Source organism: Tetrahymena thermophila (genome assembly GCF_000189635.1).
Source record: "Tetrahymena thermophila SB210 genomic scaffold scf_8254406, whole genome shotgun sequence".
In the NCBI taxonomy this organism is placed as follows: Eukaryota; Ciliophora; class Oligohymenophorea; order Hymenostomatida; family Tetrahymenidae; genus Tetrahymena; species Tetrahymena thermophila.
The window spans coordinates 245,706-267,680 of record NW_002476188.1 but is presented as its reverse complement, the minus strand read 5'-3'; the positions used below and the strand labels follow the sequence as shown (position 1 = coordinate 267,680).

The window sequence follows — 21,975 nt, the reverse complement described above, 5'->3', positions numbered from 1 at the left end:
TTTTATTAATAAGTTTATATAAACAAATCGAACTATTTTAATGGCTAAAATATAATTCGAAAAACTAAATTTTTATACTTCAATTTAATTCCTACATCTTCGAAAATAAATAATGTTTTGAGCAACTAAATAGAATCTTAAAATAAACCTTTTTTGTTCATATTTATTACTTTAAACGTAAAGTCTTTAAATTAATTTAGTTTTTTGATCAAAATATTTTGAAAAAGTCTTCAAATTAAAATTCAAACTGTTTTTTAATTATTAATTTAAATTTTTTAAATCAGAAATAAGCTTAATCAAATATCAATTAATTGAATTAAACCTGATTTTCAGCTTTTTTTTTTTTTTAATTTATATATTATTATGTGTGAGTAATATAAATGCATAACACAATAAAATGCAATAAACTATACTGACTAACCTATGAACAATAAAGAGATAAAAATAACTTTATGGAACGCTTTCAACTATGTGAATTAATCTTAGATTATTTAAGAAAGCATTAATTGAACTGAATTCCATAAAATATATTTAAAATAAATAATATATTATAACAATAAGAATATATAAAATATACCATGCATTCTCATTAATTAAGGCCAGTTGATAAAAAAAAATTTTTTTTATCAAATATGGTCTTATGAATAATAATTATGCTCATTAATTTATTAAGTCCTTATGTTAACTGATTATTGGAATTATGGTGTATGCTCTATTATTTTCTTTTTATTATTTAAATCTGTGGTTAACTATTTTTCAATTGTATTTTTCAAAAAAAAAAATATGTTATTAAACCATAATTTTTTTCAGTTTTATGAATATATTTATGTATTATTTATTTAATTTCTGAATGATAATTTTATGTATATAAATATTTAAATTATAATTAGAAACTTTAATTTTATAAATTTTACAAAAGAATTTAGTGTTAATGTAAAAATAGCATATTTTTTTTATTTATTTACATAAATTATAAAAATGATTTCAAATTTCACTTTCAAATTAGGAAGCTCGAGTTAAGGTTTTTTATTGCAATGTAGAAGGGATTTACTGATTTTAAATAATTTAAGAGTGCTACTAAGATTATTAATGATGAATTTAACTAGATTAATTTTACTGCAATATGGCCTAGCCTTATCTTCTTGGAGAAAATTAATTTGATTTCAGTCTAGTTAAGTTTGCTGTTTATAATGAGTGTGCTAGCTTTTTTTACAACCTTAATTTTTTTCTAATCTATGAAGACTAGAACATCTGTACTCTTTTAATGACAAAATTGCTATTATATTCAGGATAGTAAGCTACATAATCTTTAAGGTTATCCATCTTCCAATAAAAGGGCACTTCGTCTCCTGGCATTTAAGCGACAGCTGAAAAGTGAGATCCTATTTTCTTAAAAAGTATTTACTAGTTTTATGCATTACTTAAAGTAGCATTTCTGACAATAGAAACTCTGTTATTGTTATATCTAACGCTAGCTCTTTTAATTGTTTTAGTTTAGGATTTTTCATATTTAATTTTTTATTATAAACTCTATTAAATAGACTATCTCCTCGACTATGTCGTCTAAGGTTCCATCTCATTATTTATCGGTATCTTTGGATTTTATGCAAATGTTGTAATTGTTTAAATTTAAGCTACATTTGACAGCTCATCAATTTATTACTCTGCATACTTATCAAGTGATTGTAAAGTCCTTTACACAGATTACCGTCTTTTTGATTAAGGGGGATTTTTTATTTTTACAACTTTCTTTTATCCAATCTACTACGATGTGTCTTCTTGATCGATTTATGAACAATCCTTCATGTAAAATGAAAAAATAAATTTACAAAAATGATTTTGAATTATTTTACATTTCTCAAACTTGATCTCACTTTTGTAACTAGAATAGCACTTTCTTAAGATTTAACTTTTTCTGCTAAATCTTAAATTTCAGATTTATCTTTTTTGTTTAAATAGTGCAAAGATTTTTTACTTTTAGGTTCCAACTGATCCTAATCAAAATTTCTTTCTTCGGAGCGGCTGATTGATTATAAATCCTATGAGGATGAGTTAGAAATTTATCTTTCGTTTTTCATTTCTTTATCTAAAACATCATCAATATCTGATTAAGCTTTATTTTTTTCTTATTGGTTATCCTCATCTTATTAATCCAAGTTACTCTAATTCATATTTGAATGAAAATTACATTACATATTTGAATGAATGTTAGATGTAGGGGAAACAGGATTATGTTTTGCATAAAGTTCCGAATCTTCATTCTAAAGATGCTGCTGTATGGAGAAATTGTCTTGCTAAATAGAATTTGGATCATTTTCTAAATCTAAATCCTCGTCATCATCATCTTCTTCATAAGTATAATACTAGTTCATTTCTTCATCGTAGTCTTCGTCATCATCTTCATCATCTTGCAAGCTATATTCTTCTCTTAATTTCTGTATTTTTTCTGAATGAAGTGGTATAGACAGCATTATATTTTTTTTTTTTATAGATTTTCTTTATTAGAATTTTCTTTTTTGTGCAGTGCTATAGTTAAATCTGTAGAAAATTATTGGATTCTGTTTATGAAAATGAGTTCTATCACATTTGTCAAATAAGTGTTCTGTGCTTTTACATACAAAACATTCTAAATTCAAATCTTTGTAATTCTAATCAAAATATATTTTATCTTTTATTTCCATAAATTTTTCATAATCTCTCTGATTTTCTTTTAGAATTTCAATCATTTTTTTCCTATCTATTTTAATAATTGTTGAAAAGTTATTGCTGTAGGCATTAACGAATCTCTCTACTCCAGTGAAAAAACCATAAATCCCAAAGCACTATCCTTACTTAAGAGTTATTAATTTTTTCTTATTTCCTTTTTAAAATTCTGAGCTCATAAAAGCCTTTTATTTTCCTTACCTAATCAATAAAATTTCCAATCAATAAGACTATATTTAAAAAAAAATCTTACAAAGTATCTAAGAAGATCAGTTTCTTTTAATTATCATATCCATTACTCTCAACAAACAAAGAAACTATTTCATTTTTATTCGTTTGATTAATAATTAAAAAAATAATATAAGAATTATTAAAAAAAATGAAAGTAAAATAAATTTTTAAATAATTCAAAAATAATAATCAATATAATTTTTATCCAAAATTGCAAAAATTATTCTAATATAACCTTGTTCACAGTGAATTAAGGTTATTTTTAAATGATAATTTATGCTTTTATTCTCTTGCTAATTTTTTTTTTGTTTTAACGAAAATTAATAAAAATAATAAAAAAAATGAATGGGAATCTTTATCCTTGTTTGATTTAAAACGAATAATTTGAAATATATTTTAAATTTAAAATATTTACTGGACCCCTTCAAAATAAAGTAAATACTTTTTGATTCATCTTCATATGATTTTTATCCATAAATAATTTGAAAAGGTGCATAAACAACTTCCTCCATTATTGTATAAATTTTAGAAAGAGTGCCCTCTGTGAAGAGATTATAGAAAAAAGAAAACTCTTTTAAAATTTTCTTATTTGATTGCACAATTAATTCATTTTGCATATACATGCTGAGCTTAGAGAGCGCCTTTTTCTCTATTAAAATTTTATCCCTACTTTATTACTAATATTATTTTTTGAGATGTAGATTCACTCTCCTTTGTAAACTCCTTTTATTTGTTATTTTAAAATGAATAAAATATAAACCAATAATTTTTTAGTTAAATAAATAAATATCTAATTAGATAAACAAAATTTTAATTGTTTATTATATATTTTAAACAAAAAAGCAATTTATCTTAATTGATTCAATAAAAAAATTAATAAATTTGAGAAATAATTTTAAAGATTTAAAAAATTTAGAAAATTATGAAAATGAGAATTTTATTTTTTTGAAGATTAAGTATAAAAATAATTTTTTACAAATCTATCTTTTTTCTTCTCATATATTGATTCAAGACATTCAAGTCTCCCTTATATTCTTTCTAGGATTTATTGATTTCACTTAAAATTTAGTCTATAGTACTGATGATAAAGGCTAATTGCATTGAACAAACTAGCATAAATAAGGCTGTGAAAGACTTTTCCATAATTGTGGTCGGGCTTGTTCCAACTGTCATCATAGTAGCAAATGCATAGTACATACACTCAATATACACATTATACCAATGAGTAGTATCTATCCTATTGTTCTGTTTCCAAGTATTTTAAACATCTAAAACAGCAATTTGAAACTCAGCAACTGAGTTCCAAATACAAGCTATAAGATGACCCAATAGAAGAGTTTCAACTATAAGGTTAAAGAGCTGAAGTAAATAATGTTTCTTAATGGACAATAATATATAAAATTCTAGTTTTTTTACAATAATCATCATTCCTTTTAACTTCAAAAGCAATGGTAATCTAAGTAAAAAATAGACATATTTATTGCTTGAAGTCTTTTACTAAAATATCAACGGAATAACTTCAAAAAAGAAATATTCCTGCAAATATATTTTCATAATTACTTTTCTGTCATTAGTAAATTGATTTTTGTAGTAGCATGCAGTATTCATCTAAACAAACATTTCAGATATCCAAGCTACTTCAGCTATGTAAGTAAAGATAGAGTCATATTAGCTGTATGCGCCAAAAAAAATTTGCAAAGAAACAAGAATTATATAAAACCAATTGTAGGTGACAATAATTGTGTTAAATATAATTTTAAAAATATTTTCTGGGTCAAAAAGAGGTATTTTATTCAATCTGAGCTTATAGCATAAAATTTCTAATAGATTTAATAAATAAAGCAAAAAAGAAAGAGCAACATTTCTCTTATCTATTTCAGTGGTGAAGTCTGAATAATCATTTATGTGTTAACGAACTTAGGGAGTTAGTTATTTAGTCCTACCTAGCATAGTCCTATTAAACAAAAATTTTTTTATCTTTGGTTTAATGAAGGTAAACAGTTTGAACATTTCTGATTTCATTCGAACAAAATTTTCAGATTTAAAATTCTTTTTAATCTTGCCATTACTTTTTCTTTAAAAATAAATAAAATTATTATTAAATAATAATACTCATTTTAAAAATTAAATTAATTCATTAAGTATCAATAGTTAAATTAATTTAATAAAAATTCATTTAACTCTATAGAAAATGTATAAACTCAATCCATCAATAATTCATTTAATTAATTATTAGGGGGAAAAATTCACTTTTAAATCTATAAAATTTATTTATTTTAAATAAAAATGTATTGAATATAATTGAAGTTGATTTGTTTATTGTCATCAAATCATTAATTTTTAGACTTAATCAATACATTTTTTATTATTTAAAAAGAAAACTAGAGATTAAATTTCTATATAAAGCAATTAATTTTTTGTTAGATTTTGAGTATTGCAACTAAGCAAATTATTTATAAAAAAATTTTTTTAATGTTACTAAAATATCATTTTTAAAAATTGATAAATTTTAACAATATATCTAAAAAAGGGTATTGTAAATTAATTAGATAGATTAGTATATTTGCAAAATATAATCAGCCCATTAAATAAATTTATTCTTAAAAATCAAAGATAAATTATATCTGAAAAAAATATGCATATTTTTCATATTTATGATCAATATTATATAAAGAAAAGATTAAATTAATATTTTTATCGATATAAATAGAATTTCTTAAAAATTAAATAAATTCATTCTTAAAGAATTTAGCCAATTAAAAAAATGTTTTTTTGTGTGAGGGAGTGTTAATACAGAGTTAGAAAATTTAAAAAATTGTTAACATTTTTAAAAATAAATTCATTTTAAATTGAGCTTTAATAAACAAAAGAAATGATTAATTATTTTATTAAAAAAAAATTTGATTTATTATTTTATATTAAATTAATATATGTTCTTAATACTAATCTTTTTAAACAATTTTGAGAAATATTAAGTTATTTACTGAAAAGTTGGGACTTTCTTTTTTTATTAACCCTGCTCGCTATTATGTCTATCTTAACCCTCAATGTTTTCAAAATTAATTTTTTGAATTATCGAAGAATCAGGGCATTGAAGAGTATTTGGATTCTAATAGCGATTGCTTGATTCATTAAGAGCTGTATGATTGCTTATTTATTAATGCATTTTTTTGCTTTATTATTTTTTTAAAAGAGGTGAGTTTTAGCTAATTTAATCTGATATATTTTTTGGCCTAATAGTTGTTTCTTAGTCTTGTTTATTATAAGCATGGTGAAATATATTTTCATTTTATTTGTTGTCTAATTTATCATTGAATGGTTTCTTCAATAAAGAAAAAGTATTATTCATTAATTCAATTTAGTTAGATGCTTCTACTTCTCTCAATTATAAATTATCATTTATGTATACTGTGTTACTTTGGTTATTCATTCTCTCAATATTTTGTGAACTTAAAGCGCTTGCATCTTAAGGTCTAATTTAACTTTTATCTTGTTTGAATTAATCACCAAATTAATGTTTTTCATATAGAGAATTATCTGAAACGACCAAGGAATCTCTTTTGAAGCATATTTTACAAAATTCATTATCAATAACTTATTTTTCCATTTTATATTTCATTCCTTTACCTACTTCAGTAAACTCATTTTAAATCATATTTATATTTGAACCATTAAGACTTTCTACTTCTTTACGGAAAGCATATTGGTATTCTTTATCATTTAAAAAGCTTAACTAGTTCATTTTCATAATCTAAACAAAAAAAATTGTTAAAAATATTATATTTAATTAATTTGTTCTACTTTTCAATTACTGAAATCTACTTTTGTAAATTTTGTTTGAAGTTTTGCAATAAAAAGAAGAATGTAGTTAAATAAATATATTAATTACTCTTAGTCTTTATATAGAAAAAATTGTTTATGATAGAAAGACAAATAATATATCAATCAATCGATTAACTATTTATTATTCTTTTCTTTTATTTTAGTATATTTGTTAGGTTAAAGAGGTTATTGTAAGCACAAATTTTAAAGTAAAAGTTAGAGCTATTTTGTATCAAATTAAATTGTAGTAATAGAATAACTATTGTAATAGCTACTAAACAATTAAATAAACAAAAGGTTAATTTATAAAATGAAATTTTTAATTAATTATTAATAATATAAATAACTTTTATTCAGATAAATAAATAATTTTTTAAAATAAATTGCAATTCATTTTATAAAAAAAATGTTAAAGCTTCCTTGCTTAATAATTACATAAAATCATGTAATGAGTAAATAAATAGAAATATTTATGTCTTTATATTTTTAAATAAAATTTTCTTCACATAGGTGTTACTATTTCCTTGTTTTCAAACAATCTGTGGAGATTGGATTAGGATGCATATTTTTTAGCAATGAAAACACCCACAAAACAAATAATTATTGAAAGGGTAACCAAAATGTAGTTGAAATCTTCATTGATCATATCGTATGTCTTTTAATTATTTATTTTAATGAATATTATTTTAAATGAAATTGAATTTTTACTCTATCTGGAGCAATTGAACTCATAAAGACGTCGTTGCCATAGGCTACGAAGAGAATTGTGGATTCTAAATTAGAGCCAGAGAAATATATTTCTTTGATATCATTTAACTGTTGATTTTAGATTTAAATAAATTTAATTAAAGTTCATTGACTTAAATTATGTTTACATTTGCATGATAAGATATGATACTCAATCTATCAATTGGGACCATATAATTGTAAGGAGGTAAAGTAGTACTTTCAAATGAGAAAGCATTTTGCAACTGATTATCTTTGGGTAATTTAACTGCTCTACGTGTTGAAAGGATGTCACGATCCAATGAATGAATTTGATTATTGGGAGTGATAATCATTAAATTACGCTTTGTTAAGCTTAACTTAGTAGTTACCACAGCCATCTTCTTGATACCTAAACTATAGCCATATTTTTATTCAAGGGCTATGATGTCCATATTTTCATTCAAATAGTTAAAATCTTCATACTTAGCTCCACTTTCTGAAAAGTAATAATTTTGTAACCTTTAGTTCAATTATTAAAATAAAAAATTATTCATTTTATTTGAAATAAACATTTTCTTACATAGAGACGAAGTTATTTTCCATCTTTTTAGAGAAGAGTTCGACAGTCCAAATTTGGAAGATAGAGTAAACAGGGTTGTAATAGCTGACAAAAACACCGTTTTCATCGTAAATTAAATTAATAGGGTATTTCAAATTAACACTTTTTTCGTATTAGCTGTAAATTTAACGTCCAGTTTTGCAGTTGAGGATTGTCAAAGTTAAAATTCCGTTTCCATTAACTGAATCTGATGATTCTTTCTTTGTCAATATGGCAATATTACTGTAATCAATATGCTTGAGAATGACTTTAGTATCATCAAACAATGCAATTTTTGGATGATTTTATTCTTTGTTAGAGCTTTGGATATCAACCAATTATTCCTTTTAAAGTTTAAATTTATTTTAGAATTTATCATTTATTAATTATTTACTTTAGATGAGAGAGAATAATTCCAAATCTTGAAGAATTTTCCCTTATTATATTTGAATCCATTGATGATATTAGTTTCTTTATCATGTAAGTAAAAGATGTTATCATGAGCATCTTCAGCTAAAGGGTTGGCAACTTCTGAAGGATATCCATAAATATTAAAATCTTAATCAATGATAGCTATTGCTTGTTATACTTTAGGAGTGTTGATGTGAATCTTGAAAATGTTCTTTACTTACTTCATTAAATGTCTACCAACGTAGTTTAAGTTTCCAGTTAAGGGATCAGCGCTATTTGTAAACATAAAATGTAAGCATTTGTTTGAATAAAATATTTAATTTACGTAAAAATGAAAAGCTTAGTTGTGACTGGGGAGTGGTAAATAAAGCAAGTCTATTCAGAAATAGTATCACCGTTTCTATTTTCAATCTAAAAGAATCCATGGAAGTTATAGTCGGGAGTGACATATTTGGCAATGAAGGATGTCCTAAATAATAATAATAATAATTAATTTAATGTTTTTGATTCAATAATGTATAGTATTACTTCCAGATAACTTCTCCAGTCTTAGAATCAATAGAATATATAGTCCTGTTCTTATTAACAGCTATAACTACTTTCTTAAGTCCATATGTGACATCATACTCATCATCTGAAGTGATAAGCTGTTTTAAAATTGTTAAATAATTTTTTTACTTGAAATTTTCAAAATCTTACCTTGTTTAAGGCACTTATATCCTAAATACTTCTTACATTGATAAGCTTTTAGAAGAAATTCAAGATAGAAGAAGAGTTCTATTTGAAATAAGTAATAGCACTTTATATTTCTGAAGTAAATCTCTTCAATAAATTAGGAATTAAAAAGATAGGATTGTTAACTCCATTCTTATCTAGTAAATTAAAACAAAAATATTATTAATTTGAAATAAAATAATTTTTAATTTTACCAAGTGATTCGTAATAAGAATTAACTTTTTTATTTTCAACCTAATTGTAATCGATCATAATTAGACCATCTAAAAGAGCCAATCCATCTTCTCTGAACCACTTTTCTCCACTTCCTGGTACTTCAGGTTAAACGCTTGACTGTTTTTTTTAAATTAATTTATTTATTTAATTATAATTGTTAACAATTTGAATTATTTACTAAAACTAAGTAATAAGTTCTTAAGTCTTTATTTTAAACTAACAATTCTTGTCCATCCTTAGATTTCAACCAAAACTATTCATAAAAGATAATTTAATTTTATATGAAATTTTATGTTTAATTTTACTTTAGAAGGTTGTGATTCAGCGACTTTGTTGTTGAATTCAGTTATCAAAACAGCTTGCTTTTACATCTTTGGATTTTCTAAATTTATTTGGAGTAACTTGCATGAATTGTTGTTTTGCATGTAAGCCATAAAAGTAAAAGTTTTCTTGTTAGCTATTTGATGATCGAATGAAAAAGTGAAGAGTCCCTATTCATCGAACTTGTAGATTAAATAGAATGAATCCTCTTCTAAAACATAAAAACTTGCTTAATTATCTCTTGTAATAACAAAGACTCCTGTCTTGTAATCTAAATGAATTTTATCCTTAAAAAATTAAATTTATTAAACTTAAGAAACAAACTCAAAAAAACTATTATTTACTTCCTTTTGCAATTCTGGAATTGAAATGAATTTGCTAGCTTTGAAATAGTAAGCTTAAGATTTGAAAATAACATAATTAGCGCTGATTAAAATATTTTCAAGATCTTATGGCTTCAAATCTTCAGAAGATTATTCCCAACACTTCTGCTTTTCATTTGAGAGCATTGATATTTTTTTGTTAAGGAGGTCATCCTTTAAAATAGTTTGAACACAAACTTGCTTGTTGTTGTTACTTAGGATTAAAACATAGTGATTTTAAGAGGATTTGATTAACTTAATAAAAGCTTAATTTCTACATAATTAAAAAATAAAATCAGTTTAGTTTTTTAAATGAAAGAAGAATTTATATTAAAAATTATTACTCAGAGGCCTACAAAAGTGTTTCAGCACTTGATTTGGAGACAAGCATAAGCTCTTTTTGTGTAAGTACCAATAAAGTTGATTGACTAATAAAAGAATGATCAAGCATCTTTGCTATGTTGCTTTATAAAGGAATCAAATAAATATGTCATAGAGACTAAATATTTTGAATAACTTACTTTTCTACATTGATTTAATCGAATTTAGATTTAACAACATTATATGCGAAAATACCAGACTTATCTTAAACTAAAATCTTTTCATTATCTTTTGATAGGTAAAATTAAATGAAGTTGCTACGCCATTTTTTAAATACAATTTTTAATAATTTATTTTACATTCTTCATCTTAACTCTTCCAGGAGATAATTCTTTCATCATCAATACCATGACTAACTTGTATTTAACCTATAAAGTTTTTATTAATGTAAATTAAATTTATGTATTGACTTAACTAATTATTCAAACCTGTTTCTCTGCTCATATGTCCAAACAATCCAGATTTGCCAAGGAAGTAAATAGATGATCTATCTATAATTGCTTAGCTAATAACACCTATATTTTTACTAGTCCAATCAGTTACACCAACATTATGGGCATATTTAGCTTCAATTTAAGTTATTGCCAAGGCGATAACTAAAACAGCTAAGATTTAAGCCTTTTTTTGCCTCATTCTATTTTCACGAAGATAAATTCAATCGATCTGTTTATCTAGTGTTAATTTTTCTAAATATATTTAATTATTGATTTTATTTAAATTTTATATCAAAATTAACTCATTTAGATACATATTCATATAAATAATTCCTTTTTTGTTTTGAATTAATAGTTAGTTAATTAATTAAGCATGCATATCCTTCCACATATGTTTAAATTTTCTTCGTTTTGATTATCCTGCTTTAATTTATTTTTATTAAATACATACTATTACTTTTTTATATTCAAAAATAAAAAATAATTTTACTTTTCGTTTTACTTATTTTCTCATTATAAATGTAAAACTTATTCAACTTTTGTTAAATTAACAAAATCTACTTTTTCTTTTTAAATTAATAAATTTAGACTTATTTCAATCTAGTTTATTAAAGGTTTAATTTATGATTGAAAAAAATGTGATGAGAATAAATGTTAATATTTCATTTAATCAAAGAAATCTACTGAAATTCACATTTGAATAAATCTAAAAGAAAATAAAAAATATTATTAGATTCATTTTATACATCCTATAATGAATAATAATACATAATTAAATAGACGTAAGTATGATTTTTAAATTATTATTTATAAATAAAAATATAGTTTTTTTAAAATAAGAATATTTATCTGAAAATCCATTTTAATTTTGATTTAAATATGAAAAAAATATTTTAATTTAAATTTCACTTTTATTTTTGAATATTTTGTTTGATATAAAAAAATTTAAGATTTGATTAAAATTATTTTTAAATTAGCTTATTGATATTTAGACACTAAATGTATATATGTTTATGATTATATGCAATATCTTTCTAATAGTAAATATCTAATCAATATTTTTTTTTATTTTGTAAATCAAGCAATCAAATCATTCATAAAAAATTTAATTATTTAATATAAATTAACATTATTCATATATTCTAAAAAATGGATAAAATACTAATTGGAACACGATTTGAAGAAGAAGAAATTAAATAAAAATAAAATTTTTACAATTAAAAGGTTTTAATTATTAAAAATTAATGGAGATTTAATTATTAATAATATATTTTCAAAAGGCTGTTAATGAAAAAGGACATAAAAGGTTTCATGGTGCATTTACAGGTATTTTATTTGAATTAAGATCTTAAATTTTAACTTTTTAACTATTTAAAGGAGGATTTTCAGCGGGTTATAAAGGAACAGTTGGGTCTGAATAAGGTTTTGTACCTAAGACATTCTTTTCTTCAAGATAAAACAGAGGTAACTTTCAAACTTCAGAAGTAGAAATAAAAAAATATTCATTTAATTAAACTAAAAATAGCTAATAATAACAATAATGCTCAGTCAATATAAGATTACATGGATGAAGAAGACTTGGTAAAATTAATAATAAAATAATCTTGAATTACTTATTATAAATAATAAAGGGAACCCATGTAATAGGAGCAAATTTGACTACCAAGTAAGACTATGATACTTTCAGTAATTAATTTGAAAAAATGCAAACCAAGCAATTTGGAGAAAAGTATGTAAATTTTATCACTCAAAACTCAACAAATCTCATTTGTCTAATAAATTATTTTGAAAAGCTTTTTTGGGGAAGTACCTTCTGAACTTCTAGTAGAATAGAGAAAGACAATAGGATGGGAGATATTAAATAATATTTAGTTTAGGAGAAAGAAAAAAGAAGCAATTATAAAGCAAATTTAAGAACAAAAAATATAGCAAAGTGATTAAGATTATTAAGAAGATGAAGAAATTAATATAGATGACTTTGATAAAAATGATGAAGACTTCACTCAAAATAATTCAAAGCAGACTTTTGACAATATGGAAAACTATAAAATAAAAACTAACTTTCATGGCTTTGGTTTCAAAGATAGCAAAGGTAATTATTAAAATTATAGCAAGAATAAATAAATATATTACAAATTTTATTGTTTTATACACCTAAAATGAATTCAATAATAAATCTCTTTATTTAAATTATATGAACAACTCAAATTAATTAAAACAAATAAAGGATAAAAGTAAATTAAATAATTTTATTATATCTTTATACTAAATAAAATATGAGAATCATTTTTTTTCAGATTTGAAGATAGTTCATAAATTAAAATTTTGTAAATCGACTGACTATTTTTTTTATATTAGAGAAAAGCGATATTGATGAGTTTGCAGAAGAAGATTTTAATAGGATTATGAAGAGATCATATTTGACTTAAGAAGAGATAGAAGAAGAGTAAGAAAAAAAGAAATAGTCTAATAGAATTTATACTGATTTTAAGAGTGATTACAATTACGATGATGATGATGAAGATGATGTTTTTGCCAATCAATCTAAAAAAGCTATTGAATGTAATTATTTAATTTACATGTTCTTGCTTAAATAAAATAATTTGAAATTTCTAGATGAAAATTAGGAAGTAATCAAATCATAAGGTGACTCACAGAAAATGCTGAAACATTCATATATGAAAATGAAAGGACTAAACTTACTGTTTATAAAAGATTCTTAACCTTTGCAAATATAATTGAAGTATTTTTTTCTTTTTATTTCTATTATTATTTTAATTTTTTTTTAGATAAAATAAGATAATCGTTCCTGAGAGCTATAATCCATATAAAAAGATGCAGGAGTATATTAAGAGTGGTGGAAAAATGATAGAATTCTAAAAATAAAAGAAAAAAATTTAAAAGTTGAATGCAGAGCAAAGATAGGCAATACTCGAAGGCTAACAAGAAATGGGTAAGAACTTTATTAGGATCTCAAATTTTAAATAATTATTTTATAAAGATAAAATAAAGGAATAAATTGAGACAAAGAAGTTTGTAAAAGCAAAAGAGGAAGATGAGCAAGACACTAAAGAAAGCCAGCACTAAACTTATAAATCTTGGGATGCTTTAAAACAACAACGTTACTAATCTTGGGTGCAAGAAAAAGAAGGAAAAGGGATTTTTATTCAAGTGGCTTAAGTAAACAGTTTAAATAATTAATTCGACATTTTATATTAACTTTTAAAATTATGAATGAAGCTTATGAGCTACAAAGATATGAAGGCTGAACAAAAGGAATTTTAAAAATTATACAATGAAATCCAAGAGAAAAATCCAAACTAGAAAAAAACTGTCATGGATAAAATTGATGACCTTTAAAAAAAATTGGATGAAATAAAGAATTTTCGTACAACTAAACCGTTTTTTCCTGATAAACTTCTCTGTAAAAGATTTGGTGTAGTTCCACCATACAAAGATAAAGAGTATTTTGATAAGAAAATGGAAGAATTTAAATAACTATAAGATAGAGAAAATATCTTACAAACAAAAGCATTTGTATAGGAATCAAAAAGTATTCAGTCTTTTGGACTACCTACTGAATTTAAATCAAATAAATATGGTTTGATCTCATATAAAGATGAAAATGATATGGACTTAGATGAAGATTTCGAGTAAGACACTCGAGGAAAAAATAATAAAAAAGTAAGTTATTATTATTTATTAGATATATAATTAATGTAATTAATCAATAAAAAGGAAAATAAGTTTGAAGAAAATAATTTTATGTACGATGTTTCAAAATCCTACTTAGATAAAAAGTAATAAAGAGACTCAGAAATTTAAGAAAACAAAAAAATCATTGAAGAAATGGAATTGGATTAAAAAGAAATTATTAAAGAAAAGCCTCCAATTTAGTTATTTTAATCAATATTTGGAGATGAAAATGATGATGAAGAAGAAGATGGAGAATAAGAATAAGAGAAAGATGCAAAATGAAATCATTTATAAAATTTATTTTAATAGTATTTAGCTTAAAATTTAAATGTTTGTGTTGATAATAATTTACTGTTTTAAACAAATAAGTAATACTTTAAGTTCTAATATATTATAAAATTAGTGGTTCAGCGCAGGGCTCCTTATTTTACCCTAAATATTTCAATTTTTAAATTTAATGGTTGTATTTATTAAATTATCATCATGTAATTTATGGAATTCTTCATATTTATTATATATTTTCTTCAGCTTAAATATTTTAAGCTTAGATATTTTATTGTATTGGTTATTGCTCAATTTTAGATTATTCCTCTCTAACCTGCTTAATTTATTCTATTCTTTCTTCAATTACTAATACTTTCACAATTGATTTATGAATAACATCAAGATCCTTTCTTATTTTCTTGAGATTAGGTAATTGTAGCTCATAATTTTCTTTTACTTGTTTGTATTTTAATTGACTCACTTTATTTAATTGTTAAACTTCTCCTAAAGTTTGTCTAATTATTTTTAGACTTTATTGTAAAATGATTTAATAATTCGCATATTATTTGATTTCTTTTATTTGAAATTTACCTGTCTACCTAATTTTTAAATATCTACTTCATATCATCCTTTTTGGTGATTTGTAAGGGAGTACTTTTTGTAGACTGTTTGCTTGGAGAAAGACTATTTGACATTCTTTGATTTAATTAAAATAATTAGAAAATATAAAGAATTTATTAACAATATATCTTTAATTTAGTGATTAATTATAATATTTTGAGCTCCACTCGCTGCTAAAAAATATTCAACTATTAAGAATATAATGGTTTCTTCAAAACCATATTTTTTTATATTTAAAACATTTAAAAACCCTAAGTTTTTATCTCTTTATCTTATAACATTTTATTTGTGAGTTATTTTCGGTAATTTTATTTTGAAAATAAATAAGTATTTTTCGGTTTGTAATAAAATTTAAATTATAAGTAAGTAGCTAAGTTTAAATAGATTGAAAAAAAATAGTTTTTTGTGTAAAATAAACTAGTAAATAATAATATGCTGTAGTTGTGATATATAACCTGTGAAAGGACTTAATTATTAAAGGTTTTGCTTTATTTTTATAATAGTAATGGTGAAGGTGAATGGGTTTTGTTACAATAGAAAAAATAAAATACTGAATTTCCTTATTTTTAATTAATTTTAAGTAAAAGATAAAAAGACCTTTATTAATATATTATATATATTGACTACAATTTTAATTTAATAGCTATTAACAGTATTCAAAAGCATAATTAATGGATAGATAAAAAAATTAAAAGGAGGTTAAGCGAGATTAGAAGAATGGTAAATATAATGAAAAGGATATGAATAATAAACGAGCCCTTACTACTAAAGGTAGTAATAAAAATATTTAAACTTAAATGTATGAGCCTCCAATATCTGATAGAATGATTCGAGTTAATAGATCTAAACTCAATTTCAATAAATAGGATCATGAGGATCTTAAAAAGATAAATTTAAAAACAGAATCGATAGTAGAATTTGAGCATTTAGATTTTTAAAAAAATCCTATTTTCAACTTAGATAGTAGAAATGGAAATTACTAAAGAGAGATTTTAAGTCCTCATGAAATTGATGATTTAGAATAGCTGTAAGCTTATTATATATCAAGTGCTAACAACATCAATGGTACTCATCAAACAGGCTAATAGAGTATGAAAGAAGATGCTGGGCTCAAATCTGTAATGTTTAAAAATTCAAATTATAATTCAGTTGATAATAAGTTGCTGGACGAAAATACGATTAACGGAGATTTGATGTAAAAAGGTACAATAAGAAATTCAATTTTCGAAGCATCTTCTAACATGAATGGAAATACTTTAGGATTAGAAAAGCAAATATAGTTAATTGAAGCTGATAAATATTAAAACAGAAGGGAGAGGTAAATTAACTAAAAACTATTAAAAAAAATTTAGTTTACAATCATTAATTGTAAAAACAAAAATTATCAAATTTACAATAAATTTAGTGAATACTTTATAATTAGCCATCCAATTTATCAAATTTTGAAAAGTCTAGCAATCACTTATATACATATTTTTTTTAAAGATTTACACTTTTTCTATATTAAACTAAATAATTTAGAATTAATGAATTAGCATATTTAAATAGCTCATAATATAATTTTCCACATAACAATAAAATCATTATTAAGAATCTTACTCAAATTATCATTTAAGAATTATTTTTGCAATAATAAATTACTGAATTGATTATTTTAGAGTCTAAAAATATCTTAAAGATTGTGTTTATTTATTGACTCCTAATTAAAACCTTCAATTATTTAATCTCAATATTTATTTACTCATATCAAATAGGTAAAATAGTGGAGAAATGACAAACAGAAACATTGATTATTCAAAAAAAGGTGAAATTAAAAAAACAATCAAAGGATCATTCAAACTTATCATCTAAATTTTACCAAAAATGAGAAAATTTTTAGAAACAAAAACATATCTTGGCAGAACTAGATTTTTGAATGAAAGAATAAGAGACTTGATTGATGATTAAAGTGATTTTAATAAGAGAAAAGGCTACTCAAAAAATTATTTTGCTAAAATGTTGGAATGCTTTCTTTCAATAATTGAAAAAATATGTGTATTACTTCGGCTTGATAAAATACCTCTTTTTGATCCTGAAAACATGATCAAATTAGCAATAAATACTATAATTGTAACTTATAATTGTTTCTTTTTATTCATTACTTCTATCGAAGTTTGTTTTTCAGCCCATTTTCCTTATGCTAATATATTCCATTCTATTGCTTTAGGTGCTTGGATAACAGAAATGCTTTTACAAATGAACACAGCTACATATTATAACAATACATTTACCAAAGATCGCAAACTAATATTATAAATTTATTTTAAAGAGTATATTTTTTTTGAAATTCTTCCCCTACTTTTTGAAGGGAGAAGTTCGGATTCTATCCCAATAAATATTATGTTGCACTTGCCACTGCTTCTGAAAATTAAGGGAATTATGATTATCCTAAAAAAAATTGAGTTTTATGCACTATAAATGTTAGAAAAGCATTATATCTTATTCCTACTTAAACTGTGTGGGAATATTATAATCCTTGGACATATTATTGCTTGTACTAGAAATATAATATCTAGCTTTGAGGTACATGTATTAGGAGAGCAAAACACATGGGTTGCTCAGTTTCAATCAGCGGAATGGCATGTAATTTATATAGAATGTTTGTATTGGTCCTTTGCAATAATGATGCACAACTTGTCAGAAAAACCGAGTAATGATATTGAATAGATTTACTCATGCTTAATTATGTTGCTTACGAGCATTATATTTGGTTTTATGTTGAATTCTATTGGAAATATTCTAGCAGACATTTCAAAGTAGCAAGAAGAATATAAAAAAGACCTTAACATCTTAAACTCATATATGAAGAGAAGAAACATAGATTTGTAATACATTTTATAAAAATCAAAATAATTTTATAATAAAACATTTTATAATAATAAATAGAAGTCTAAGAAGAAGAGTGAATTCAAATCTTCTCAAGTATTACCATTAATAATCAAGAGACAAAATAATTTAAGAAAAAGAAACTATCTCTAAATTGAGTCCATACATCTAAAATGAACTTATTTACTCTTCTAACCATAAGCTTCTAAAGCAATTTCCATTGTTTTACTAAACCTTTTCACAAGAAACAATATCTAAATTATATAATATTATGGAAGAAGTCATTTATGCACCTAATTAAATGATATTTAGTTAATATTAAGGGCATGAAGACAGCATATTTTTGATTTAGCAAGGCTAAGGTATTTTAACAAAATCATAATTAAATGAATGAAACTCAAATTAATTTATTATTTATAGTTACCCTTTTTGTAGAGAGAGAAGAAATCTAAACATCTGGACAGCCAATAAATTTTCAGTCTACTTCAATGTACTTAATTTTATAATTAAAAAAAAAAATCTTTGCCTTGATTTTTAAAATTTTAAAAATAATTAGCTTATAACATTAAAATATTATTGGAAATTTCAAACTAAATATTTAACTTTTTATATTGAAATTGAGATTTTGAATATAAATAATAATTATTATTATTTGTGTAAATTTAATAAATTTATTTTAAAAAGATATTTCAACAAGAAGTAGCAATAACCAGAGAATAGTATTCATAAGCTTAAAAAGACACTGCAAATTTTGAAAAACGGAGATTCATTTGGTTTGTTCAACTTTATTACTGGAATTGATAAAAATATAAGTGCGCAGAGTAATAAATTTTCCTAAATCATAAAAATAAATAGAAATAACTTTCTTACTGTGATCAAAGAAAATAAGGCTGACTATGAAAAATTTATGGAAATAAAAGATAAGATACTTTATGATAAAAATTATAAAGTGATAAAAGATTTGACTTGCGCTGGTTGTCATAGTTAAGATCACATGGTCGATTTTTGCAACAAAACTTTCTTTGACAAATAAAATATATATATTTTTCATCACTTTAACTATAGTCCAAATTAAATACGAAATAACAATGTTTTACAAAGAAAGCTAAAAAAGCTTAATTGCTTCTAAAATAAAAGAAGTATTGAAGATAAAGCTAAAAATTATGCTGAAGATAATAGTCTAATAGATAGTGATCACGATATTTCTTTTGATTCATAAGGAAACCCTATTTAGAATTCACAAAGTTCATCTTCTGAGTCATAAAGCGATGATTAAGAAGATAATGATTAAAAATCTTAATCATCATTAAAAGATTAAATTTAAAATGTTCAAGATGAAAAAATGATTAAGTCAATAATAAAAAAAAAATATAGTTTAAGTGCCTTAAAGTCCTTCGATATCACTTCTCTATAGTCAGAAAACTTAGAAGATCCATATAACATAAAATAACAAACAACAAAACAAGTAAATTTGAATTCTAATTTTAATTAAAAAATTTTATTGAATAAAGTGAATTAGATTTAATTTAAAAATCATTTTAAAATATATTTTTATTAAAATAAAATAGACTGAAAAAGAATTTGCATCAGAGTACATAGGAGATGAAGAGATAAGTAATTTCTTTAGATCAAGGACTAAGTCGCATCACAATATGACAAATAATGTCAAAAAAAGCTCACTTTATAAATTAAGCAGTGAACAAGATGTAATTTCTCCAAAAGGGTAAACTGAATCATAAAAAGTAGATTTTACTCCTTAATCTAAATTGGATAGCATTTATGAAAAAACCAAATCAAATGTTAACACTTTTAAGGAAAGATCTCCTCAATCACCTTCTGTTTTTTATGAACTAGCCGGGGCTACACCTGCTTTGGCTCCTAGAAAATCTATCTTAATAATAAATAATGAAAAAGAAAAAGATGAAGCATCAAACAATCAATTCCTCAAAACTTCTAATATTAACACTATGAATACTCACGGAAGGCATCGTCATTCGATTAGATTTTTAGATGCAAACTTTATTAAAAAATTTTATAGCTAGCAACAATAGCAAACTTAAGAAAACCTATAAACTGATGAGTATTTTGAGTGGAAGATTGATAAAGTACACGAATTTCAAAATTATTATGTCTATTACAATTATATCAATGTAATTAGGAGATTTAATAATAATTTATATGTTAGAAATGGTAAAAGAAAAAAAACTTTAAGAACAACTAAAACTAAGCTAAAAGCCATTTCTGGAATTAAGTTACTAAGGCCCTCTGGAATTCAATTAGAATCAAAGCAAAGATCTCGCTAGTAATCTAGCATGTCAATTAATTAGCTGCCATAAGATGATCGCATTATAAAAACAAGTGAAAATGATTTAAATTGATAAATAGTATTAAAATGAATTTTGTAAACAAAAATAAGTAAGCATTTATTTAATTAAAACGTGCTTACTTATTTTAATAATAATTTTTGTAAATAATAAATTTGTAAAATAAAATAAATCGCTCATGCTTTTGATTAAGTATTCATTTATAATAATAAATATTATTGATAAGCTAATATTCAATAAATTGCATAATCAGTTTATGAATTAATAAATATAAATTTGTAACCTCATTTATTAAATATTTAAAATCATATATATCATTATAAATTAGATATTACTTTCTTATACTACTATAACCAAAGAATTTAATTTTACAATTTAAGATTCATAATATAATAAATCACAATATACTTTAATTCTTCAATAATTAAGACTCACCTCCAAATTATTTTTTTTCTTAAAAATCTCCACTATTGAAAATACAAACTCAAATTTCAACGCTGGCTATAATTATCATAGATGTAGCCAAACTCCATAATCTATTTATAGCCACCCTAAAAAATTCAGATACTTTAAAATGATAAAATATATCATGAAATAAAATATTACTTAAATTTATTCATTTCAGCAAGTGTATATTTATTTCATTAAGAAATAAATTTAATTTATAATTAGCTAGGAAGGTTTGTGTAATGAAAATTATGAATAAATAGTGCTTAATTTTTAATCAATTTGTATTGTTCTTAAATATATATTTGCAATACTTTATCTTTTTTGAGGCTTTTTATTGTAAAAAAATTCATTTTTTTCGTTTGTTTTTGTGATTTAACAGCATATTTTTATTACTAAAGTTAATCCTGGTTAGATAAAAACAAATAGAAATAAATAAATTTTTTTTAAATTATACTTATAATTATTTATTTATTTGTAAGGTCTTTGAAGATGAGTAAATAAATCGATACCAAATTTTTGAAAATATACTCCAAAAGTGAATTTTGTTTTGTAATTTTATTTAATTATTAGAATTAAATCAAAATAAATTATTATTATCAGCTAGGTAATAGCTTTTTTATCGTTTAAACGAAATTGTTACTTGAAAAAATCTGTAATTTTTTAGTGACAAATAATAAATTTATTATTAAAAGTAGAGTGGGATTTATAATATTTTTAGATTTATGCTTGTCTTGAAAATATTATTTATAGACTGTAAATAACTTTTATAAATTTTAAGTGAATTAAAAGATAGATAGATTAAATAAGAATATCACTTTAACTAGTTTTTTGTT

General features: G+C 22.9%; 5 protein-coding genes across 5 annotated transcripts; 2 read left to right on the top strand and 3 right to left on the bottom strand. All coding sequences in view use genetic code 6, as the record gives it.

Annotated features, from left to right (window-relative positions):
* Positions 1-984: 984 nt before the first annotated feature.
* TTHERM_00245370 (cyclic nucleotide-binding domain protein) lies at positions 985-6,676 on the bottom strand (the record flags this gene model as incomplete). Its single annotated transcript, XM_001023766.2, has 7 exons — positions 985-1,800; positions 1,854-2,904; positions 2,957-3,020; positions 3,350-3,657; positions 3,911-4,293; positions 4,495-5,008; positions 5,919-6,676. 7 exons carry the CDS (start codon positions 6,674-6,676, stop codon positions 985-987), a joined length of 3,894 nt encoding a protein of 1,297 aa, XP_001023766.2.
* A 582-nt stretch (positions 6,677-7,258) lies between these two features.
* On the bottom strand, positions 7,259-11,121 carry TTHERM_00245360 (transmembrane protein, putative; the record flags this gene model as incomplete). Its single annotated transcript, XM_001023765.3, has 16 exons — positions 7,259-7,411; positions 7,465-7,572; positions 7,632-7,983; positions 8,045-8,406; positions 8,457-8,745; positions 8,799-8,942; positions 9,002-9,120; positions 9,173-9,345; positions 9,403-9,541; positions 9,603-9,677; positions 9,730-10,032; positions 10,090-10,381; positions 10,452-10,571; positions 10,629-10,716; positions 10,788-10,856; positions 10,917-11,121. The coding sequence occupies 16 exons, from the start codon at positions 11,119-11,121 to the stop codon at positions 7,259-7,261; spliced, it is 2,991 nt and encodes a 996-aa protein (XP_001023765.2).
* An 899-nt stretch (positions 11,122-12,020) lies between these two features.
* Positions 12,021-14,900, top strand: TTHERM_00245350 (hypothetical protein; the record flags this gene model as incomplete). The annotated part of the gene is made up of 12 exons (XM_001023764.3): positions 12,021-12,146; positions 12,203-12,248; positions 12,300-12,386; positions 12,448-12,503; positions 12,554-12,651; positions 12,716-13,014; positions 13,281-13,484; positions 13,539-13,665; positions 13,712-13,875; positions 13,924-14,102; positions 14,163-14,606; positions 14,661-14,900. The coding sequence occupies exons 1-12, from the start codon at positions 12,072-12,074 to the stop codon at positions 14,898-14,900; spliced, it is 2,019 nt and encodes a 672-aa protein (XP_001023764.3). The 5' UTR covers positions 12,021-12,071.
* Positions 14,901-15,120: 220 nt separating this feature from the next.
* Positions 15,121-15,577, bottom strand: TTHERM_00245340 (hypothetical protein; the record flags this gene model as incomplete). Its single annotated transcript, XM_001023763.1, has 2 exons — positions 15,121-15,412; positions 15,474-15,577. 2 exons carry the CDS (start codon positions 15,575-15,577, stop codon positions 15,121-15,123), a joined length of 396 nt encoding a protein of 131 aa, XP_001023763.1.
* A 597-nt stretch (positions 15,578-16,174) lies between these two features.
* Positions 16,175-20,746, top strand: TTHERM_00245320 (cyclic nucleotide-binding domain protein; the record flags this gene model as incomplete). Its single annotated transcript, XM_001023761.2, has 6 exons — positions 16,175-16,821; positions 17,258-18,367; positions 18,429-18,730; positions 18,789-18,858; positions 19,053-19,833; positions 19,937-20,746. The coding sequence occupies 6 exons, from the start codon at positions 16,175-16,177 to the stop codon at positions 20,744-20,746; spliced, it is 3,720 nt and encodes a 1,239-aa protein (XP_001023761.2).
* Positions 20,747-21,975: the final 1,229 nt, after the last annotated feature.